General features: G+C 54.9%; 1 protein-coding gene across 1 annotated transcript in view; it reads left to right on the top strand.

Moving 5' to 3' along the window:
* The first annotated feature begins 338 nt into the window (after positions 1 to 338).
* BSN (bassoon presynaptic cytomatrix protein) overlaps positions 339 to 24,154 on the top strand; it is a 43,691-nt gene continuing 19,875 nt past the window's right edge. Inside the window, exons 1-4 of the mRNA XM_014788464.2 lie at positions 339 to 346; positions 553 to 961; positions 14,777 to 15,661; positions 23,281 to 23,748. Of these exons, the coding sequence (XP_014643950.2) occupies positions 339 to 346; positions 553 to 961; positions 14,777 to 15,661; positions 23,281 to 23,748 (1,770 nt within the window). The remainder of the gene's footprint in view (positions 347 to 552; positions 962 to 14,776; positions 15,662 to 23,280; positions 23,749 to 24,154) is intronic.

Below are 24,154 nucleotides of genomic sequence, written 5' to 3' on the forward strand. Positions count from 1 at the left end.
GACCTGCCAGGGTGATAGCTTTGAATGTGAGCTGCATGTTGGAATCACCTAAGGAGGAAAAAATACTAATGCTGGGATCCTGCCCAGCAGGATGCTGGTGCCCCCACACTTTCTGATGTAATTTGTCTGGGGTACAATCTGAGAGTCAGAAATTTAAAAATTACCCTAGGTGTTTCTAATGTATGGTTTTGGAGCCTTGGTACTCAACGTGTGGTCTGCAGACCATAGTATAGGTATCACCTTAGTGATTCTTAAAAATGCAGACCTCTTTGCAGACATACGGAATCAGAATCTGTACTTTATCAGGATGTAAGAGGGGACACTCATGATCCTACCACATGGCCAGGTGCTGAGGGTTGAAGTGGAAGATGCTTGTCAGGGCTCAGCACAGGGCACAGTCAGCACTCAGCAAATGGTAGCCGTGATGATGCCCTTGGGCAGGAAGAAGAGGGTGGTGATGGGCTTGGCAGGTTCACCTAGCTTGGTAGAGACCTCTGCAGCCTGCTTCTCTAAGATGTATCTCTAACACAGTGATTTTCAATGTCATTTCAGCGTTTCCAGGAGACTGGACCCCAAGGAGCCCCTGGGTAGCCAGAGAGCAGCTTCCCCAACCCCGAAGCAGGCTTCTGCTACTGCTCCCGGCCGTGAGAGCCCCCAGGAGACGAGGGCACAGGGCCCAGCATGCCAGGAGGCTGATGGCCCCCGCAGGACGCTGCAGGTAGACAGCAGGACGCAGAGATCAGGGCGGTCCCCCTCTGTGTCACCGGACAGAGGCAGCACCCCCACATCACCCTACTCCGTCCCCCAGATCGCCCCCCTTCCTAGCAGCACTCTGTGTCCCATATGTAAGACTTCGGACCTCACGTCGACTCCCAGCCAGCCAAACTTCAACACCTGCACCCAGTGTCACAACAAGGTCTGCAACCAGTGTGGGTTCAATCCCAACCCTCACCTCAGCCAGGTAACCACCTCTGCGGCGGCTCCCCCCACCTGCCTTCCCATGCTTTCCCTGTTCCCTTCCTCTCTTTCACCAACTCTCTTCTCCTCATTTGGAGGAAATGGTAGTCATTTCCCTTGGCCACCTGCATCTGTGTCTTCCTGGAGGTTATATCCTGGCTCTAAGATGTGGTAGCAGAGAACAAGGCCTGGCCCCAGATCTCCTGAGGGATTCCTGCACCTCCTGAGAGCTTGGGCAGAGTCCCAGAGAAGAAGATACTTTCTTACCTGGTCGAAGTTTGACCTGGAAAAATGGCCTTAGAGAAGGCCAAAGATGATCTTATGGACAACTTTTGCCAAATGGATGCTCATTTGGAGAGGGCCATGGGCGGCTGCAGGACCCAAAGGGAGGCAAATTTCCCTGGCCCTAGGCCAGCCCCTCTCCCTTACATTGGGCCCTGGAGGGGGATGCTTGTGAGGGGAGCAAGGTTTTAGGGCAGGCAGGAAACTGCCTTCCAGGTCAGCTCTGGGAAGCTCCTCCTCTGGGATTCCGTTCCAGTTAGCTGGGGCCTGAGGTGGTAGAGCAGCTACCCATCCCCAGAGAAACAACCTTGAGGTAAAGTAGAGACCCAGGAAGGGGGGCAAGCATTCACAATGGGCGACAGTGTCCTATGCTCACCAAGAGGCCACTGTAGGGCCATTTCTATGAAATTGGCCTCCTTTCTGCCCCAGAGGACCCTGGCTTTGTTCAGGATGCTTTGAGTTGCTGTGAGATGCTCAGCCAAGCCCCTAGAATCTCTCTTTGGTGACCTGGAGCTGGCTGCTCCAATTTATTAGCCAAGCTGGGGCCATGCCTTTGAAATGAACTGAGCAGGTTTGCTGGCTTCCTCCTTCTCCTCTGGGGTAACCCATGGAAGTCTCTGGTTGCCCCCCAGGGCTCTGCCCTTGAACAGGATGGAGAGTGGCTGACTGCAGGCACAGGCATGGCTGCCTCTGGGATTACCAGCAGCAGGAGCCATTTGGACCACGTGGGTGGGGGGACAAGTGAGAATAATTGTTCACAGGTTGGGGTCTATTTGTGACATGAGGTGCTGTGGGTGTGGGACGTGTGGTTTGTGAGAGGTAAGTGTGAGATTCCGAGGAAGGAGCTGTCGGTGTGGGGAGATGACTCAGTGCATTTGGAGTTGCTTCTGGAGTGTGGGGGCTTCCTGAAGAGGCACGCACACTCGTGATTATTACATCTATGATTAGAAATGGGCCCATCCCGGCACTGATCAGTTAGGTAAGTGTTTGCTCTCCAGTATTTAGAACAGTGTGATTAAAGCCAGGGAAGCTTACCTGTGTGTTTTTGTCAGCAAGAAGCCAGAAGCACCTGGCCTCACAGGAACAGGGAGGCTTGGCAGGCCGAGATGAGAGATGCCGCTGTGGGGCATCCCCCTTGTTCGGGCCTTGCCCCTCTGGGTTCCAGCCTCCCTGAGATGCTCCCTTGAGCTGCAGGACCTGAACAACTCTGGGTGGGGTGGGCAGAGATCAAGGGAGAGCCACACATGGTGGCACCCGTTTGCTGGTGGGCATACCAGTCCTTGCCACACAACAGGCTCCCCCAAGCCTAGGACCTTCGATGAGGTGGGAAGAGAGCCAGACTTTGTGCCTGGAAAAACAGCAGAGTGGGAGGGCCTTGGCGACACTCAGTCCATCTGCCTCATCGTACTGGGAGGAAGCCAAGGCTCAGGGCCAACAGAAAAGGGGCCTCAAACTTACTGCAGATTCACAATGTTTGGTGAAGAGCAGGCCTCCTGGCCAGGTACTTTAAACACATGCTGGGCTGGACAAATGCAATGGTTCTTTGCTATGAGACTTCTCAGGGCCTTCAGCATCCTGATGGGCACCGTGGAGCTCCAAAACAGGGCTGTATCTGGCAACCTTTTCCAGATTTTCTTTCACAGAACATTAGGAGCTGCTGTTTCATGGCATCCAGTTTGGGAAATGCTGACCTAGTCCGTTCTCCAGGTTCTCACCTGGCGGATGCCCTTTTTTGCCAGGGTCTCCAAGCAGAACTTTTCTTCTCCAGGGTTGGCTTTCAGTGGTATTCCTGTCAAGGAAAAAGAACCTCAGCACATTTTCCTGAGGGGCTGGCAGAGCCTGATTCTTGAGTCAGGGAAGTTGCCCTTTGTCACTTTGCTAAGAGCCGATTCACCTCCCTGGTCATGCTTCCACATAATGAGATAACAAGTTTGCTCTGACCCCGGTCAGACCACATCTGTTCTGGCACCTCTAAGTAGATGTTATTTTGGCCAAGAAGGCTGTTTCTAGGATTGCCCTGGTGTCTCTGGGCTGTTCTCCTGCCTGGCCTGAGGTTCTGGGCAGTGCAAGGGGCTGGTTCTGAAGTCAAGTGTGTCTAGATGTGAGGGGCTCTGGCAGAGTGACCTTTACCAGGACACCCAGCTCCAGGACTTGCTTCCTTTTTCAGTTTCTCACTTCCCAGGAGGGGTACCCAGCTAGAGTGAAAAAGGGTGGGGAGACTGCTGGTCCCAGCACAGATGCACTGCAGACACTGGCCATGGGGAGCATCATGGGGACCCTGTCTGGATGTGTGGGGTTGTGCCTGAAACTGCTAATGTGGTAATGCTGAGCTCTGGCTGAAGATGCCTGGGTCCTGCATCCTGCCTCGAAGGTCACCAAAGCCTCATCAGGCCATGTCAGCAGGACGCAATGCTCCTCAGCTTCCCACTGACAGAGGGAGGGATATAGCAGTCCTGGAGAGGGGCAAGGGCCACACAAGTGACATGGGGGGTTTCAAGGCCTCTCTGAGACCGCTAATGAAGCTGCTCTTGAATCTTTGGAAATGCGACCATGGAAAATGGACCTTTTTTCATGTGTGTCACAAGTAGGGAATCACTGGCTGGTTTATAACTCAAGTTGCAGCACAGATTAGGAGTGTGATAGAACTGTTGTGTTGAATGGCTGCCTGAGGACAAATGAGCAGAAAGGCAGGAAAGGACTGGCACTACTGGGCCAGTGGTCACTGGAACTGGGTATTTTTAGTTTTCTATTTCATGCCATCTGTCAGGGTCTTATTACTTTATCTGGGTCCTGCAGAAACAGCAAACCAAGTCTGGAGATAAGAATCACATAGGTAGAATAGTCAGCCCCATTTGACCAGAGCAGTATCTGAGATCTGGAATCACTGCTTTTCTGGCTGGTAGACTCAAGCTTCTTCTGTCACCCCAAGGCTGCTGGATGGGTACTACACACACAGACATGGCACTTGCTGTTCTGCTCATGCCCAGGTTGGCCAGCTCTTGAGGCTGTGATGCCTCGAGACGAGGATGCCTGCCCACATACTTTGCTGGATTTCTGAGTGCCTGGAGCACATTGAAATTCTGTGGAAGTTGGGGAAGGAGATCAGAGCACCCTCTGTTTATAGAAAAGAAGACCAAGTCTTGGGAAGTCTTGGCTTGTTCTGAGTCACTCTGGAACAAAAGAGCTGGGGACACAGAACCAGTGGCTAGGTCTCCAGTTTCCCCCCAGGGACTCCCAGCCCCATTTTCCCCATCCAAAGTCCATTTTTGCTCAGGCATGAGCATGAGGATGGGTTGGAACAAACAGGGCTATCCCAGCCACTCTTCATGATGGAAGCCGTTTTTTCTGGGTGTTCTCTAGTCCTGGTAGCTCTGGGCAGGTGAATAATTTAACCTATTTGAAACCATAGCAAAAGACTAGGGGTTTCCTTGTGGGGTCTGAACGTTTCTCACCACCCACAAGAGACCCGCCTTGTGAGGATGCGCTGACCAGGAGGCCAGAGGTGTTAGCAGTTAAGCCCATTTGGTGCCCAGTGATGGGGAGAAGGCAGGAAGATTGTTCTCTTTTCTCCCTGGGTGTAGGTTATTAGACAAGTACCGTAAACTTCCTGAATGTCAGATTTCTCTAAAGGAGAAGCAGGGGTCCAGGAACCAGCCTCAGTGGCTTTGCTGATGCCCCAAACCTGTGCAGGCCTGTTAGCCCCTCCTCTTTGCTCTTCAATGACTCAACATTCAGGCCTGCCACCCCTTTCTCTTCCAGGAGGGAGGCCCTTGTTGCACTCATCAGGCCCCTATTCTGATAGCTGGGGGTAGGAGACAAAGTGTGGCCATGAGCCGGCTGGGTGGAGGGTGGGAAGGCGAGGTTGAGGAGGGCAGTGGGGGTGGGAATGAACTGCTGGACAATATGAACAGTGGCCTGGGGCAGGCATAGCCCATCTCTGCCAGTCCTTTCAGAGGCCTCCCTGCCCTGCTCAGAGCAGCCCAGCAGCACATCCTGGCCTGGAACTCTCCAGATGTGAGTCTGTCCTCACCCTAGGAGCAGCATCATAGGAGTGAGTGCTGTGCAGAGGCAGGACTGACTGCATGCCTATGCTTCCAGGTTGGATCAGCAGAATCCTCCCAGAGCAACACCAAAAGTGAGGCTGCAGCCTACACCTGGGAGGCCCACCATCTGCCTCAGTGGAGAGCAGCAACAGGGCTGCCACCCCATCCCTAGCCTTCCAGATCCAGGCAGCCCATCTGCCTCCCACCTCCCTTGCTCTAGTCAGAATTGCTTATAAGTCCCTCTAAGAAAACTACAGAAGAGTGATCATGGTCTTTCCTTGCCTGTTCCAAGGTCTGGACTTGGCTGAGACCAAGCCAAGGATGTTTAATTCACTGTGCCCACCCCTCATCCCCACCCCATTGGCAAGACTTGGGCTTAGGCACTTACCCAGGGTGGGTGGTGTGGAGAAGGGAGGGAGACAACGCAGTGGCCACAGGTGTCTTCCTCTTCTGCCTGCATCCCACTCCTTTCCGGCAAGGGCTGGGGCACCAGATGGCCTGGGGGTGGTGCTGTGAGTGCAGCACAGATCCCTCTGCTGTAACCACTAGCCTTGCCCCCTTCCCTCTCTTCCCTCCTGGCCACACTGCTGCCTGGGCTAGTGAGGAATGAGGAGCAGGTATTAGAAGGACATGGATCAGCAGCAGGCTGAGGAGAGGCAAAGGTGTCCTTCCTGGGCCCAGGAGGAGGTAATATCTGCACATGTGCCCAGTCTTCTCATCTCCACCTCCACACAAAATGGAAGTGGATCTCCAGGTGGCAAGCCCTTTGGGAGGCCTTTCTCCCACTGTATGTCTAGTCCTTGGAGTAAGTCCAGTCTTCCCGCAGTAGCCACATTGACCCAAACAATCTCCGAGTCAATAGGGAAAAGCCCCCCAACCTTCAGTCAGCCCTGGGCAGCCAGCCCTGCTGCCAGTCCATGCTCCCAGGAGATGGGACCCTTGGCCTTCTTGCTTGGACCACCGTGGGATGGAGGCCAGAGCCACTGGGCACATGCGGAAGAGACGGCTGTGCAGGAGGGGGAGCTGTTTCATAGCTGGAGCCATCAGGCATGGCACTCTAACTTTTCGCTATGAAAGGGGGCTGTAAAGTTATCTAAGAATGAATGTAAAATTAATCTGAAACAGAGAATATGAAATTTTATTCCTAAAACACCTGCTTTTATGTGTGAGGGCAAAAGAAACAGAATGAAAAGAGAATAGAGTAAAAATGATAGAGGAAAAGAGAAATAAATAAAGTGGGAACAAGGAAAAAGGACAGAGAGGAGAGGCAGGAAGGGAGATAATGGAGAAAGCCAGAGGCAGGAAGAGGCAGAGAACAAGGAAAGCTCAGGAAAGTAACCAGTTGCTGCCTGGTAACCTGTTGGTTCTGCTCTTCCTACTATTTAGCTCAGCCTTTGGCCCGGGCAGCCCTGTTTGTATCCACTCAGTCAGAGGGTGGCCCTCTCCCTTCTTCTCATCCTTTCCTCCCTCCACAACTGCTTTTCGAGTCCTTATGATAAGCCAGGAACTGTCCTCGACACTGGAGAATCAGGCAGAGCTGAAGCAGACGTGTTGCTCAACACTGTGGAGCCTGCAGGCCAGTGGGAGAGGCAGCCCTTCCACCAATAACCACACAAGCAAACACACAGTCACAGCTGGGGGTCAGGGCTGAGGTGGACCAGGAGGAAGGCTGGAGGGGCTTGCTGTGATGCCGTGACAAGACTCTTGGAGGCTTCTACAAGGAGGGCCCATTAGGCTACAGGAGGTTAGACTGAAACTGAACCATAGACAGGTGGAGGCTGGGAAGGCCTGAGGGGAAGTGTGTGGTCCGTGCCGGGGCCTGGGAGCAAGCCAGGGCCAGGGTGGCTGGGGTGCCATAAGCCAGGACCAGAGGGCATGCAGATCCTGCTGGAGTCTCTAGATGTGATTTCAAGGGTTTCGGAAGGTGGCAGTGGGAAGTTCAGATGTGCATTTAAAAACACCTCTTTGGGGCAGGCCCCGTGGCTTAGCGGTTAAGTGCGCACGCTCCGCTGCTGGCGGCCCGGGTTCGTTCCCGGGAGCGCACTACCGCACTGCTTCTCCGGCCATGCTGAGGCCGCGTCCCACATACAACAACTAGAAGGATGTGCAGCTATGACCTACAACTATCTGCTGGGGCTTTGGGGGAAAAAATAAATAAATAAAATTTTAAAAAATAAATAAATAAACACCTCTTTGGAAATAGATAATGGTGATGGTTGCACAACATTAGGAATGTAATTAATGCTACTGAATTGTACACTTAAAAATGGTTAAAATGGCCAATTTTATGTTTATTTTACACACACATGTCTCTCTTTCTCTCTCTCTCTGATATATATTAATATATATATATGTGTGTGTGTGTGTGTGTGTTAATATATATGTAAACAACAACAACACACATACCCCCTCTGGCTGCTGTGTGGAGAATAGCCCACAGGGGATGGGTTCCAGAAGCAGGCTGGGGCTGGACTAGTGGTGACAGATTCCTGGTGTATTTTGGAGGATAGACAGACAGGTTTTAGAAATGTATTGGACACACGGGGTAGGGGATAGAGATGGAGAATTTTTCTGTTTGAGCTATGTCAAGTTGGAGGTGCCTGTGGGCACCCAAGTGGAGTCCAATAGGCTGACAAATCTAAGACCCTGGTGTGTGGCAGGCAGGTCAGGGCTGGAGATGTTTGAGGTTCACAGGCATGTATTGACATCAGTATACTTCCCACTAAACACTTCTGCAAGCATATCATTAACTAGAGATCAGTATTTGTTTAAGGTTTTTTTTTTTTTAGGTAAAATTTACATAGAATGAAATGTACAAAGTGTAAGTGTACCATTCAGCGAGCTTTGACAAAAGCACACACCTGTGTCACCCAAACCCCTCTATCAAGATAGACAACATCCCCATCACCACAAAAGTCCCTTCAGGCCCCATCCCTGTCCATCCTCGCCCCTCCACCAGAGACAACTGCTGCTCTGATTTTTATCCACCATAGACGAGTTCTGCCTATTCCAGAACTTCATATAAATGGAATCCTACAGAATGTACTCTTCTGTATAAGGCTTCTTTCACTCAGCACAGTGTCTTTTGAGGATCATCATGTGGACAACACGAGAAGCTTGGCTGAGAAGGAGAGGAGAGAGCACAGGCAGCAACTTGGAAAGGTGTGCAGACAGGAGAGGGTTTTTGAAAAGCAGGAGACAATGGCACTGTCTGAGTTCTGAGAGGAAAGGGATTCCTAGGGATGTGGGAGATGGGGTGTGATTGAAGGAGTAGGGCCCCTGAAGAGGCAAGTCTAGATCCTGAGTGTGGAGGAGCATCCTGTTTTGTGGCTCCTCTTTAAGATGTTGGAAGCAGGGCTATCATTTGAGCCAGAAGACAGGGGAAGGTGACAGGCAGGGAGGGGGACAGGAGAAATTGAACTAGCTATTGTGGAGAAAGGCTCCCTAGAGAGATGGAGTGAGTTAACCAGGCAGCTGTGAGGGCCCAGGAGAGATTAGGACATAAGTTAATTTACAATGGAGCCCATTTGCTTGGTGCCCATTCAGCTGTCTGGGTGTAGGCCTGGAGAAAAAGGTATGTAGTTGGGTCTAGTTCTGAAGCAGACACAGGTCAAGAGAGTACAGAGTGTCACTGGAATGACAGACCATAGATTTGGCTGGGGAGGAAGAGATGTGAGGGCAAAGGGCCCATGGAGGAACAGAAAGCAGAGGCTCAGTGTTGGGGTCTCCAGGAAGTCCAAGCACTGCTACAGTGGGGAGGCCTGGGAAATGACCTAGAAGGCTGGAGGAGGACAGGCACAGGGGCGATTTTGGAGCAGATGCAGTTTGGGGTGACGGTGAGTTTGAGGTGAGGCTGAAGGATAGAAGTGTCGGGTGGGCCAGTCGGGTGTCTGCCATCTGCGGTTGACTTGGGAGTCAGTTCAGTGGAAGTCTGGGAGGCAAGGGCCAAGGACTTTTGAGAACTAGAGGCCACGATGAAAGGACCTGGAAGGCTACAGCAGCCAGGAGGGGAGTAGGGTGGAGAAGCAAGGGCTGAGCCCCAAGGGCCCCAGGGATTTTAAAGAGAGGGTGAGGCATTGCCACATTCTGAAGTCCAGGGAGTGCAGCCTCTCCTGAAGAGATCAACTGGGGACTAAGAGGAGTGTGTAGGGGAGTTGGCTTGGTCATAGGCAGGAGATTTTACAGGGAACTGGGAGGGAGGGGAGGCTGTCCAGGGCAGGGTTGGGGGAGTTGAGGGGTATCAGGAGGTGGAGAGGCGATGTGTCTAGTGATCAGCAAGGGGATGGATTCTCTCCCTTTCGTGGAGCTCCAGGCCAGTAAGGCCTTCCAACCCCAGGCAACAATTAGTTTCAGCCTCCACTCCCCCAGTCCTGGCCTCAGATGCTGGACAGGTTCCCAGGGCTTCCCTCAGGGTCTCGATCTGATGAGATCAGCACAGGCCTCCCCTGTGGGCCATGCCGGGCTGAGCCAGCTGTGGATCAATGTGCCCTGCCCTATGGGACCCTGTGGTGCCTGCCCCTAAGCCTGAGGCCAGCCAGCTGACAGGTGAAGCAGATTGTTGAGGGACTTGGGACAGCTGGATGCTGGTAAGGCAGGTGATGTATCCAATGCCATGGGCAGTGCGAGGGCACAGGCCAGCCCTGACTCCCTCACCTGGCCCACCCTTGTCCAAAGGCTACAGTGAGATATGTGCCTCCTGTGGAGGCCTGGCCAGTGACTCACAGTCCGGAAGAGCATGGAGTCACACTGGCCACTGGGGCCCTCCAAGGAACCTCTGGATTTGGCACCAGCAGGGAGAGTTCATTTATAAGCTGTTTCTGTGATGTTTCAACTTGTACCAAAATGGAAAAAAAAGGATGAATGTGGCATCAGGCATGATGTCGCTGCAGACTGATCCGAGACACTGAATGCTCGCTCTCCCAGGGAGGGCTGGGCCTCAGAGACAAGCTGCTGCTCTCTGCAGAAAGGCAGGCTAAGTGACATCTGCAAGTCTCCTTCTTCCTTGCTGGTAGGGAGGTGGGAAGGGAGAGTGGAAAGAGAACCTGTTACTGCTGGGGGCCCTCAGAGCTTCCTGGCCGCCAAGAGTTGACAGTGAGGCAGGTTCTACCCCAGGAGCAGAAGCAGGTTCCCTGGGCAGCATGCTTTGGGGCCAGACATGGCAAGCAAGGCTGGATCCCACTCTCTGGGGCTAAAACACAGGGTGGCAGGCTTAAGTACCACCAGTATCCCCGTGGAAAAGAATGTGGAAGCTCCTAGGAACTGCCCCCACTCCCCTCCCTGCCCCAGAGCCCAGTCGACGGAGCGGCAGGGAGTGACCACTGCAGACAGATCATGGCTGGCTGTTCATTCAGCTTGTGGTTCACAGAGCCCCAGCCTCGTCCCCAGGCTTCTGGATCCTTGGTGGGCAGTGCCACCTTAGCCACCCTGCTGCATACTGAACAGTTTGAGGAGAAAGTCCCTTCACAGCCTCAGAGCCCATAAGGCCCTGCCTTTCTGAATCCCCAGCAGGCTCCTGGCAGAGCGGGCAGTGGCTCCTTATGGGAAGCCACTTTCCTGTAGCTTCTGCTTCCCCCATACCCAAATCACCTCTTGGCCTGCACACCACACTGAACCTTCCCATCCTTACTGCCGCCCAGGCCCCCACTGGGCTAGGGTACATGGGTATCCATGGAGGCCACCACCAGCCTTCTGAGATGGTGGGATAGCCTTCCTTGCTGGCAAGAAGGGTCAGCTTGACAAAAGCTAGTGTCTGGCAGAGCCATCCGCCTCAGGGTAGTCCTCAGAAGTCCCCTCAGCTCCTCCTCTGGCTCTTGGGATGTGAGGTGTGTGGCTGGTGGCCTGCCCATCTTTTGGCCATGTGTCAGGTTAGGCTCATGGAGGTATTGGACAGCAGGACCCTGAGAGAGGTTTCCTGTCACACTGGTAGAAGGCCATCCCTCTCATTCTGGTGGGCAGCTCCTTGGGTGCCAAGGAGCCATAGTCACTGTCTACTGCTGAGGAAGGCTCTCACTGCTGCTAGTCCCAGGGCCAGGGGAGTCTGCCACAGGCCTGGCCGTGCATACACAGCCTAGGTGGGCAGATGGGCTGGGGGTGCTGAGCTCTCTCTCTCCCTACCCAGTGGACAGCCTCCATCTCCTTAACACGGGGATGAGGACTTTGGAGTAGGGAGGAAAAGGCTGGGGATGTGCCCCCTAGCAATTTCCTAGGGATCTGTGGGGGAGGCAGAGAGAGGGCAGTCTTGCTGGGTTCAGAGAGCTCCCTCAGCCAGTGTCCTCTTGGGAGGCCTTGTGTGCTGGCCCTATCTGCCTGGGCCTGAGCCTGGGAGTGGCTGGGGGAGGGCGCGGTCAAGGCTCCTCACCAACTGGGAGACGCTGGATAGAAATAGCTGCGCCCATCTGGGCGATGAGTCACTGAGGGGCATTTCAACTGTTTCTTGGAGAGGTTCTATTTTAAGTGAGACGCATGTGATGGGGTGATGGGGGCTGGGTGATGGGGGCTGCGTAAAGGAAGGTTCTGGTGGTGAGTGCAGCAGTTTTAGCACATGCCCTTGTTCAACCCTGTCCAGAACCCAAGGAAGGGTCACCCTGAAGTCCCGGGATAAGAAGCCTTACCTCCCAGATCCCTCTTTTCAGGAAGTCCCACCTCAGGGCATGCTGCAGCCTGCAGGTGCACAACACAGATAGGACCCTGGATGTGGGCTGGGCACCCCCCACAGGAACTGAATTTGTGGCTGCCGTCCTGGGGCAGAGCCTGGGCCTCCCCTCAGGAGAGTAATCCCCTCCCAAGGTCCCTCTGAGGATAAGCAGAAACGGCTTGCCCTTGGGAACTCCCACTTTGCCCACTTTGATGGGAGTAAGCCCCCCACAAGAGTGACACTTCTACAGGGGTCTTTGGACTGAGCTCCAGGGACACAAATTGTTTCCTCTGTGGCTTTCTCTGTCCAAATGTAGACAAAGCTGTCTTGGGTCTTAAAAAAACATCTGAATGAATTAACAGTTCTCAGCTGGGGGCTTGGCTTTACACCCCAGTGCTTTGGCATCACCGTTCTTAGGGTTTCCAGAGCTGGGCTTGGTCTTTGAGGGCTCTGCTAGTGTTTTGCATAGGCAACATCTAGACCCATGACTTGACCTGCCTGGGGCTGAGTGGCCTTCAGAAGAGGCAGGAATGCACAAGGCACCTGGCTCCAGGCTATGGATCATAAGTTGGGCAGGGCTGTCAGGACTCGTCTTGCCAGCAGCACCACTTCCTAGCTAGGTAACTGTGAGCATGTCACTAAATCATATTGGTTTTCTCTACTGTGCAGACAAAATAAGAGAATGCCTGTGAATATTTCCTGTGTGGTACTGGGCACAAGAAGGTACTCACCAAAGTGCAGTGTTCTCCCCTCCTCAGATGCTGCTCTTGGGCTTCTGGGCAAGACAGCCGAGCCTAGGTGCCCCAACTGGCAAGTCAACCTCAGTAGCAGCAGCAGCACAGCCCTGTGGCCTCAAGGCAGAGAGCAGGGCTGGAGGCACCCCTGAGGGTGGACAGAGGGACTTTCTGCCCCAGGGGCCAGACTAGACCTTTCCCTGGTGACTGGGCCACCACGGTGCTTTCAAAGCCTCTGGCTGCTATCATAGATGGAGCAGCCTTGGCCTCCAGCCTCGGCTCTGGTTGAGAAGGAGGAGCCCCCTCCTCGAAGCACTAAATCTCCAATCTCGTGACTTCCTCCTTGTGGGAGCTGTGCCCCCTATTAATGGGTTGTCAGGAGTAATCCCACAAGCAAGCTTCTCTGGAATGAGCCCTGCTCTGTGCCTCACACTGTGTACAGTCCTGAGAACACCTCCACTAGAGCTCACAGGCCAGGTGGGGAGACAACCAAGTGAACAAATGAGCAGATACTTTGGGAAAGAATAAGTACAGTGAAGAAAACAAACTGGGTGATTATATACAGAGTGCCTGGGAGGTATTTTAGATTGTGTGGCCAGGGAGGGCCTTGATGGGGAAGTGATACTTGATCTGAGACCTGTACAGCTAGTTGGGCTCAGGGCAGAGGGAAGAGTGAGTGCCTAGGCCCTGGTACAGAAATGAGCTTGGAGGACCACTTGGCAGAACAGGAGGCTTGTGTGTTTGGGGTGAGACAGCTAAGGGGAGATGGCAGGAAAGGAGGCCAGAGAGAGAGGTGGGCTAGGATAGAGCACGAGGCTGGTAAAGAGTCCCCATGGTAAGCCTAATGGGATTCCACTAGGGGGGTTGAGCCTGTAAGTGATATGCTCTGATTTATATGTAGATTTTTTGGAGGAAAAAAATGTTATTGGCTCACATAACTGGGAAGTCCAAGGGTAGACTTGAGGCATAGCTGAATCCAGGGCATTAAATGAAGTCATCAGATCTGCTCCTTTCTCCTTGTCTTGGCCCCTCTTCTGACTGTTTATTGACTTCACTCTTAGTCTCTCTCTGCATGTTGGGAAAGAAGACTACTGACCACTCTAAGGCTACATCCTTCTGACGAGTAATCCAAAAGGAAGAAAGACCCTCTTCTCCTCTTGTTCAATAACCAAGTACCCGGGAAGGGCTGTGATTGTTCCTGTTTGCAAGGTCACATGCCCATCCCTGCACCCCTAGCTGAAACCAGCAATTGGCCCAACCTGAGTCATGTGCTCACTTTACTCGGGGCAGAGTCTGTGACAGAGAGACGCTACATGTCTATCCGTGAAGAGCAATACATGTCTTGTTTGTTCTGGAGGCACAAATTATCCCATTTCCTTTAAAAATTTGTCTTCCTTAAGGAAAATAAAAAGGCTTATTTCATTCTCTTTACACCGTCACTTACACTGTATTACTCTGCTCTCAAGATTTTTCACATATGTCTTGTCTCCTCAGCTCCTCTAAGCTCCTGCAGGACAGGAATCATGGTTTCTTTTTATTTTCTGTGCCTATCTCTCCCATCTGTTACTCTTCACTTATGTACTCATTCTACAAGTTTTTATTGAATACCTATTGCATACCGGGCACTGTGCTAGGGCCATGCTTTCTCTCCTGATTTACGTTTCAAAGGATTGCTCTGGCTGCTGTGTGGAAATGGCCTGCAGGGGGCAGCAGGGGAAAGAGAGTGACTAGTTGGAGGCTGTTGGGTCAGCCACCCAGGAGGATGGTAGCATGGATTGGTGAGGCGGGACATGGAGATGGAGTGATGTACACCGATCTGAGGTATAGCCAGTGGGCAGTGGGGAGGACTTTTGAGCTGGAGGGTCTGGCAGGCAGTGGGTTGTGGTGTGGAGTGGGGAGTGTGTGATTGCCTTTGCTCTGTTCCACATATCTGGCAGCTCCTTGAGGGTAGGGCAGGGCCATCTGCCCCTTCAGCCCTGCCTCCTGGCAGCCTAGAATCCTGAGCAGGGCTTGCTACTCCTGCCTGTGCTAAGAGTCAGCCTTGGCTGCTGTGAGGCCTGCAATGACCTGGGCCATGGGTGCCACCAGTCCTGACCATCCTGCTGACCATGATGCTTCCTCCTCAGGTGAAGGAGTGGCTCTGTCTGAACTGCCAGATGCAGAGGGCTCTAGGGATGGACATGACCACTGCACCTCGTTCCAAGAGCCAGCAGCAGCTGCACTCCCCAGCCCTGTCTCCTACCCACTCCCCAGCTAAACAGCCCCTGGGGAAGCCGGAGCAAGAGAGATCGCAGGGCCCAGGGGGACCACAGTCTGGCCCCCACCAGGCTGAGACAGCCAGGGCCACTTCAGTGCCGGGGCCTGCCCAAGCAGCTGCCCCTCCAGAGGTGGGGAGGGTGCCTCCTCAGCTCCCTCTCCCCATCAAGCCTTCCACATCTGAGACCAGGCCACCTGCAGGAGAGGCCATGGCCAAAAGTGCCACCACAGTGCTCTCTGGGCCTGGTGCTGCTGAGCAGACCCAGGAGGGCCTCACTGGGAAGCTCTTTGGCCTCGGTGCATCGCTCCTGACCCAGGCAAGCACCCTCATGTCTGTGCAGCCCGAGGCCGACCCCCAGGGCCAACCTGCCCCCAGCAAGGGGCCGCCCAAGATCGTCTTCAGTGATGCCAGCAAGGAGCCTGGCCCAAGACCCCCAGGCTCAGGGGCCGGGCCTGGGCCAGCACCTGGAGCCAAAACTGAGCCTGGAGCTAGAACAGGTCCTGGACCAGGGCCTGGAGGCCCGGCGAGAACTGGGGGAACAACCAGTCCAAAGCATGGCAGAGCAGAACACCAGGCAGTGTCCAAGGCTACTGCCAAGCCAAAGACCATGCCGAAGGAAAGGGCCACCTGCCCACTGTGCCAAGCCGAGCTCAACGTGGGCAGCAAGGGCCCAGCCAACTATAACACCTGTACCACCTGCAAGCTCCAGGTGTGTAACCTGTGTGGTTTCAACCCAACGCCCCACCTGGTGGAGGTAAGAGAGCTGGACCAAGCATGTTCCCTTGGGCCTTGGTGAGGGGCCAAGGCCTGGGATAACGCGGGGCACGGGAGCCAGAAAGAGCTGCAGAGAGCTAGATCTGCCGCAGCCACGGGGCTGCCCCTACACATCTAATGCTGCAGAGGGTCTGTGCTCCCTTTTCTGCTCCTGCCCCAGGCCCTTCTTCCACTCAGAGAACTAACTGGCTCAGTGGATGGGGTAATGATGCCCGCTGCCTCTGACTGGCTGACCAGTGCCCTGAGGCTGGTCCCAGAGGTAGCCAGGCTTAGGAGGCCCTGAACTGGCCTACCTATTCCCAGCTGTCATGGGCATGGTCCTGATGAAAGATGCCAGCCCCCCCTGCTCAGGTAGGAAGAACCTGAGGTCCCACCCTGCCCTCGGCCTGTGTCCCTTACAGGGGATTGAAAGGCTATTAGGCAGAGGGCTGTTCCCCTGTGCCCAGGGCGGGGCAGAGGCTTTCTCACAGTGGGGCAGGCCACGTCCCACTGTCCATGCGCTAGCCCAGCCAGGTGGTATCCTCCTTCCATCCCCTTTTCTGAGGTCATGGTTTTGATGTCTACTTGTCAAAGCCATAGCCTTTGGTCCACATATTTTCCCTTGGCTGGGCCTGGCTCTCCTTGGGGTTCCTTGTGGGGATACTCAGAGATGCTCTTCTTACCCAAAGGAAAGTTTGAGGGCCTGCTGGAGTTGAGGCCTCTCTCTCTGCAGTCCCTGCTCCAGGGAAGGGTTTTGGGCACTGTGCAGAGCTAGGTGGAATGGAACAGGAGGCCCAGTGTTCTCTTGAAGCTTGGAGCCCAACCTGGGAGGCTCAGAAGGTGCCGAGGTACCCTGACAGAGCTGGACCAGCCTGGGCCTGGAGGCTGCTTCTGCTCCTCTCCTTACCCACTCTGCCCTGCTCAGGGCCATCCATGTGAACCTTACCCTTCGCTGCCTTGGGCATAGCTGGTGTGTCCCCTTCCTTGGCGTCTGTGTTTAGCTCCTCTTGGCAGGTGGATGTATCCCCACCTGTGTTATGTCAGGAGATGGTCAAGCCAAGTCCCCTCCTCCTGCACACAGGCAGCCACCTGAGCCCTTGGGGCTCCTGGGCTGAGCCCTGTACCGCCAATGGTGGGGCCGTGCAGTGGAGTGCAGACCAGTGCTGGCCCAGGGTGGGACAACAGAGGAGGGCATGGTGTTTCCATGGTCTCTATGGCACCTTGTTCTGACTTGCCTTGGGCCAGGTGTCCATGGGAGCTTCCCAGTGTGATGACAAAGACTGCTTTGGCTGCCACAGGTCATATTTTCCAGCATGCAGGGAGGGGCAGCCTAAGCAAGACAAGTAACCTCCTTACATGATGCCCATGTGGCTCTCCAAGCCCCACACTGCCACTTGCCTAAGCCCTAGGTCTAGTGGCTCACTGGAGGACAGCTGGCCTGGCTGACTGGGTGGGGAGGGGGCACCAAGGGGTCACCACAGGACCAGAGGAGCTCCAGTCCGGAGACTGCCAGGCATGTGCTCGCTGCCAGTTGGGTGGGGTGCCCCGATGCTGAGGGACTGTGAACCCCATTGGATTACTGAGCTGGCCCAGCGTGGAGGACCCTTGTCCCCGAAAGACCTCCTGGCCCACCTTTCTTCATTAAGCAGGACGTGCACAGAGGGGAGAGGAAAACTGTCTCTGTCCAGGAGAGTAAATGTTCCTGACAGCTCCTTTCAGCAGCCCCTGGGCCAGGCCAAGGGAAGTGCTGATTTAGCTGAAACAGAAGTGTCTCATTCGCGTGCTGTCTCTGGATGAGCGTTTGGATTCTAATCTAAGCCTCTCATTAGCTGCTTGGTTCTCGTCTTTCTGGACCCCGGAGCTTCTGCTTCTTGGCCAGCATTGCCCCCTGCCCTCCACGTCCTGCTGTCTCCATTCCTGCCCCGCTGCTTCCTCCTTGGTCAGGACCACCCTGGCTTCCACAGGATCTGATGGGTTCCATGGGCCTGATGGCACAGCTGCTGGACGTCCTGGTCCTAGCTCCTCCCCACCCCAGGCCCTCTGCTTCCCTGCCTCCTGCTCCTAATAACGGTCAGAGGATGGCCCAGCTTCGCTGACTCCTTTCTCCTCATGGCTCTGCCTATTAATGCTGCTGTCCCCAGAGGGCCTATGGCTGCTCCTGGGGAAGGTGTGGATGGGCAGCCATGATGCCCCTTCCCATGGTTCCCACCCCAAAGAGCAGAGACCATGCCACCATCTACCATCAGAGACACAAGCTGGCAGCCTGGGGTCATCCTCAACTCCCCATCTCTCACTTCAGCATCTACTCCAGGGACAAAGTCCTGCTGGCTCTGCCTCCCCACTGTCACTAGAACCTGGCCTCTCCTCTTCATCCCTGCAGCCACAGCCCTACTCCAAGCCCTTATCCTTCCTCACTCAGACAATGACCAAAACCTTCTTGTGCTCTGTCTGTCTTGGGTCTTTCAAGGGGCTGGTGGGGCAGGGCTAGGGCTTGGTGTGTCCCTCTTCCTTTCCCTCCCCACCAGCATTGTTGCTTTTCTTCACTGAGGCCCTTAACCAGGCCATAGGCCGTCTTTGATCTCACCTCAGTGAATGGCCACTTGGCATTTAGAGCAATTTTGTGCTTCCCTGTGACCTACTTTGTGTGTTTTTGGTTAGAGGCTCCTGATTTCTCAACAGGTGCCACAGACACATCCTGCCTTGGGAGTGAGGTGGCAGGGCCTGCAGGTCTTTCTCTAGGTCCAAGGGGTAGGTCTGCCCTGGCTGTCTCTCCCACACCGTGCTTGACTGAGGCCAGCCCACCAGGCTTGGGATGACCATGCTGTCTCTGTGCACAGTATGAAGGAGGGATGGACCAGGGAAGCCCCACTGCTAGCTCCCCACGGGCCTGTTAGACCTGCTTTGGCTCCAGAGAAAAGATGGAGCTTTGGCTCCATCTGAGGCCAGAGCCTGTCTGGGCTGCCAGAGCCTGTCTGGGCTGCCAGGTTGGCAATTTTCCTCAACATCTCTGAGCTGTAAAAATCTTTTTACCTTCTTTCTAGACAGGGAGTCCAGAGCATACAATGGAGGAGGCAATAAAACCAGATCCTTTTTCCCTTTGAAATTTCCTCTGAAAAAATTACCAAAGTGCTATTTAGTGAGTCATTTCATAAATAAGAGTTGTTGATTCCAAATTTTTTACCTATTTATCTTTTTGAAGGATAATAATACCCTCTGGGTTAATTTTTAATTGGCCTTCAGTTCAAAATAGAGTTTGTGAAGAAATTAGTGGAATTGGAATTGTTATAGTAACACTGCCAGTTTCTCATCTTATTATAATGACAAAATACCAGCTGTGCCCTTGAGAAGTCAGGGCTCCCTGGGCAAAGGAGCTAGCACCTGTGATATGTGGGCTTGGGTTGGGTTTATTTGGGGAAGGGGCTGTGGCAGGGGTGTCAGCTAGCCTCGGGCTTCCTCTGGGCATAGTGATCTCAGGGAGCCCTGTCTCCTCCCATGTAGAATGTGAGTGATAGTACTCCTTCTTAGGTTTCTGTGAGAGCCAGGTGAGATGCCATACCTCAGATACTTTTGGAAGGTCCACACACAGTCAGCCCTCGAGCCAGGAGATTGGAACCAGAGTGTCCTAAAAGAGTCTCTGTGTGGGGAAAAAAGAGTCCCCACCAGCCCCTGATCATCTGGGTATGAATCAACCCTGTGGCCAGTGCAAGATCTTGGTCCCATGAGGGACGCCCCACAGGGAATAAACACATTTGGTACTGGAGCATGAAGGGAACGCAGCCCGGTCATAAAGACACATGTTGGGATATCAGGTAGGATTCCTTTTATTGGAGGCAGAGGCCCAGAAAAGAGGAGCTTAAGCATGTCCGGGGACAGGGAGGGGCAGGGTCACAGAGTCAGGAGAGGAACAGCAGCACCAGTGATGGCCACACCTGTGGTCCAGTGTCTGAGTCTGGGGCTTTTTACCTCTGGGCATTCTTTTCTCTGGAGTTCTCATTCATTGCCTTCTGGTCTGGCAGTGGGGCTAGGAGGTATGTTGGGCCAGGCAGCTGGCCATCGGGTGTCAGTTGGGCTGGTGTCACTGTAACCAGACTGACACTTAGGCCAGCTGCACATATAAAGAGATTGTGTTCTGCAGGATCATTCAGACGATGGCAGACAGGGTAGGGAGGATGCCCAGCTTCCAGGCAGCCTCACTGGGCCCCTTTGGCCCGTGAGGCATAGTAGCCAGTGGTCCTGGAAAGCAGCAGGTCTTATCCTCCTGTGGGGTGCCCCACCAACTCTCTCAGACAACTCACTTCCCCTTCCCCCCACCGAATTCACCTGGCTCCATCTGATGGTATGTGCACCACACCTCCCACCTTTAGGTGCTGATTGCCATTGGGGGACTCCTACCTTCCTGTCCCCGGAAGGGAACTGGACAGAGGGAGGCAAGGCAGAAGTGGTCATCAGAGACTTCTCAGGTCCCAGATCATACCCTGCCCGCTTGCAAAAGGGAACAGGCAAAGAGGACGGCAGGCAGCAGCTCCCCAAGGGCTGGGGCTGGCTGGGGCTGGGTAGGGGAGAGTATGAAAGAGAATGTGCAAGTGAATGAATGAATGAGGGAATAAACACTAAAGGAGGAGAATGAATGAATGAACAAGTGAGGAGAAGAACAGGGAATGAATGAGCAGGGGCATGGGTGGGGAGCACGTTGAGGGGGCAGAGATGAGAGCAGAGTGAATAAAGAAATCGAGGCCTCTGTTAGCAGCTGTGTTTCAGTCCCCAGGCGCAGAGATTCTGCGAGGCCTGCCTCCCACCCCATCCCCATTCCCCAGAAGACTTGGGCCTGGGCCAGGTATCCCTTGGCTCCACCCCTACTGGCCTCAATGCCCTTTACCCTTCTCCCCCTACCCCCAGAGGCCTGGGGAAGGGCCTCTGGCAGCCAGGCCAGGGGGTTATTTTTAGCTCTTACCTCACATGCCTCCTCCTGCCTGCCCCTCCTCCCTTTCTCTCTGCCTGCTATAACAGAGCCAGGAGCAAGAGGGCTGACTGGGCAGCCCCTTCTGCAGCCTGGCTGCCTCCTGTGAGTAAGCGTGGGAAGGAACAAAGCCCCAGGGAGCCTGTGACCACAGGTGATATACTCTACTGAGGGCTGGGCCTCTGGGCTCAGGTAAGCAGGCCGCTGCCGGGGCTGGCTCTGAGCCCTTGGCATTAGGTCTGCCTCCCCGATCCAGGCCATCCTTCCAAGGTACCCTTCATTTGCTTCCTTTGGACTGTTGCTTCTGCGGTGGGATCTGCAGGCCAGAGGTATGGGTCAGAGGTTTGCCAAGCCACCAAGGTGAGCCAGGGCAGATGACATAACCTTGAGAGGCAAACCTGGGATGGCTGTGTGCAGGGACCCAAGGTGAGGTCAGGGCAATATTGCCTCGTGCCAGCCCCCTCTCTGGGCCCAGATCCTAACCCCATCATGCTGATCCTGGGGCTGAAGAAGGGGCTGTTTGCTTATTTCCAGAATTCTCTCTTGGCCTCTGCCTACACCCTTCCCACTTCTCCAGGGTCTTTTTGCCATCTCACAGTCTTCTCTGACATGGAGGGATTTCCACTGTGTCCCCAGGTGACGTTGGGGGCATGTGGGCGGGAGTCCTGGCTCAGGCTCTGTGCTCTCCCATGCCCTGTCCATCTCAGGGCTTGGTCTCAGCCTGTTCAACACTCTCCCTGGGCACCTCTAGGGGTGGACCCTGCCAGGCCAAGTGAGCCCAAGGCCCAACAAGTAGCCAGCACCAATTGCCTCATAGGTGTTCATGTGGGTATACATAGAGCATCAGATAAGGTCCAAGGGAGTCAGCAGTGGTGGTAGGGCCAGGCCCTGCAGGGCACAGGGTAAGTACATGTAGGACCTCTGAAGAGTGCCCCTCTGTAGCTGGGCCCTTCTGCCCAGGACCTGTGTTTGGGCTTGGGCCTCGGGGCACAGTCGGAGCTCCAATGTCAGGGAATGGTCTCAAGGCCCTGAGCAACAAGCCTGTGAAGCAGGCCTACCTCTCAACACACACCAAGGCCCTGCCACCTGCCCCACCTGGCCTCCGCTGGGGCCCAGGGCAGAGATGTGGTGTGTAGCTCTGTGGTAGGAAACCAGGGAAGAATCATTGACATGGCACCTGCCATGGTGGCCTGAGGATGCCAGGTTGAGGGCAGGCACCCTGGGGGTACCACGCTTCCAAGGCTCTGTCAGGCGGGCTAGGGTCTGACTTGGGCCCAGGGGCAAGCAATGTGTGAGGTAAGGGTGCTGAGGCTCTTGGCCCACTTTGGGTGGCAAAAGCCAAGGGCCATCTCCTTGCCCTGTCCCCTGGCTCTGTGACCCTGTGGCTCTGTGTCCTGTAGTTCCAGGTGGCCAAGCTGCTGGTGGGAGCCTGAGTGTCTGGGCACTGAGGATGAGCAGCAGCAGGAAGGTGGGAGTGCCAAGGGTCTGCACCCCCAGGGTGAGAGCAGGCACAGGTGCCTGTGGGCCCGGGTAGGGCCTCTAGTCTTGCCAAGGGGGAGCCCTGATTCTAGAGGAGGCTCCTGTGGGACATGTCCCTGTCAGCCTCCGACCTGCTGCAGGAATCACCCACTCAGGGCCTGGAATGCTCAGACTCCACCCATGTGAAGACAGCTGGAGCTGGGGGACTTAGACTTGGTTTCTACTGTCCTGGGAACTTCACCGTTGATACCCATGTCTTACTTGGAATGACCTGTTTGGGGCTGTGGGCTCCAGGAAGGCTGCATGCCAGCCCTTGTGTCTCTCTTAGTCATGGCTATGGCTCCGGCCTCCAGCACTGAGCCTGACACAGAGGTGGTGACCCTGAGAGTGGTGGAATGATGGTCAAGGATTTGATCCCAGCCCAGCTCTGGAGGAAGCAGGGCCTCTGGCCTAAGGGCTGGCATACACAGTCCCCATCAGAGGAATAGTCTAGAGCCCTGGGGGCAAGAGGAGGCTTCTGCCTGAGGATCTTTGCTGGCCTTAGACAAGGTGACTTGGGCTGGGGAGTCTGAGCAGAGGGGACTGCTCAGCCCCACCCCCCCAAGCAGGGCTTTTCCCAGACAGCCTCCCCTGGCCCCAGGAATCTGCACCCTCCCAGCACAGCCCTTACTTGGGAAGGGCATGGGGAAGGATGGTGCCTGAGGCCTGAGCTAGGAGGCCAGGGTAGGGCAGTGCATCCAGGGGATGCTCCCTGTCTGATGCCATTCCTGGTCTGCAGGGGCTCTCGACTGCTGGACTCCACACCAGCTCCCAGGGGCTGTTCACTCTCTGGGGGTGAGCCCCCAGCTCCCCCTCTTCTCCAGACCCTTCTGCTACTTGTAAACTTCACCCCCCACACACAGTTCTCCTCTTCTGGCCAGGTGAAAAGCTCTCTACAGGGTAAGGAAGGGACCCTTCTTTTTGGTTTGTCATTTTAACTCTGTATATGGGCTTCTAAAGCATGGGGAAGTCTGTCATTTCGGAGCAAGAAATTTATCAGTCTTTTTCTCCTCATGCCTTTGGTGTCATGCTTTGGAAGACTTTCTCCTCCTTATGGTTACAAAAACAGTCACAGAAATATTCTTTGAGTGCTTCAGTGTCTTTGTGATTTTCATCAACTCCCCTCCCCTCTCATTTCCTTACAGAAAACTGAGTGGCTCTGTCTGAACTGCCAAACTAAGCGGCTGCTGGAGGGTAGCCTGGGAGAGCCGACCCCCCTGCCGCTGCCCACCTCACAGCAGCCCCCTGTAGCGGCCCCTCACCGTGCAGCTGGAACAGCCCCTCTGAAGCAGAAAGGGCCACAGGGGCTAGGCCAGCCATCAGGCTCCCTGCCTGCCAAGGCCAGTCTCCTGCCCACCAAGGCCAGTCCCCAGCCCACCAAGGCCAGCCCCCAGGCCAAGCCCCTTAGGGCTTCTGAACCCAGCCGGACACCAAGCAGTGCCCAGGAGAAGAAGACAGGAGTCCCAGCTAAAGCTGAGCCTGTGCCAAAACCACCTCAGGAGACTACCCTGCCCCCTGGAACTCCTAAAACAAAGACCGGGGTGTGGAGGCCTGAACCTACCACTTCTGCCATCAAGGCCGTTCCAGAAGTCCCCAAGGGTGGGGAGGCGGAGGTCAGTTCCATTCACTTCCCAGGGACCCTCGCTCTCAGGCAGGACAGTCTAGGGAAGGGCTTGGCTCCCGAGGGGCTGGGATGTAGGCCTGGGGCAGGCCCCTTGTGGTCACAGAGGAGGGCAGAGATGCTTAGATGAGGCCCTGGTGGGCCTGGGCCTGTGAGTTCTAGGCTGGTCCTGTGTCTAGCGCCTTGTTGGATACTTTGCTGGGTTTTGCTACCATTAGATCTAGGAAAGTTTCTCTCTGAGAACCTCGGGCCGCTTGAGGTTTGCCGTGGAAACTGCAAGTTATTCAAGTCCAAAGAAATGGAGTGGGTGGTGGGCACTGATCCCCTGGGAGGGGGAAGGACCCTTCCCCAGGACGCTGGAATTGACAGAGAGGGCTGGGCTCCCCCAACGAGCTGCT

The sequence above is a fragment of the Ceratotherium simum genome, chromosome 5 (genome assembly GCF_057802395.1).
Source record: "Ceratotherium simum simum isolate JZ-2026a chromosome 5, ASM5780239v1, whole genome shotgun sequence".
NCBI classification, from domain to species: domain Eukaryota; kingdom Metazoa; phylum Chordata; class Mammalia; order Perissodactyla; family Rhinocerotidae; genus Ceratotherium; species Ceratotherium simum.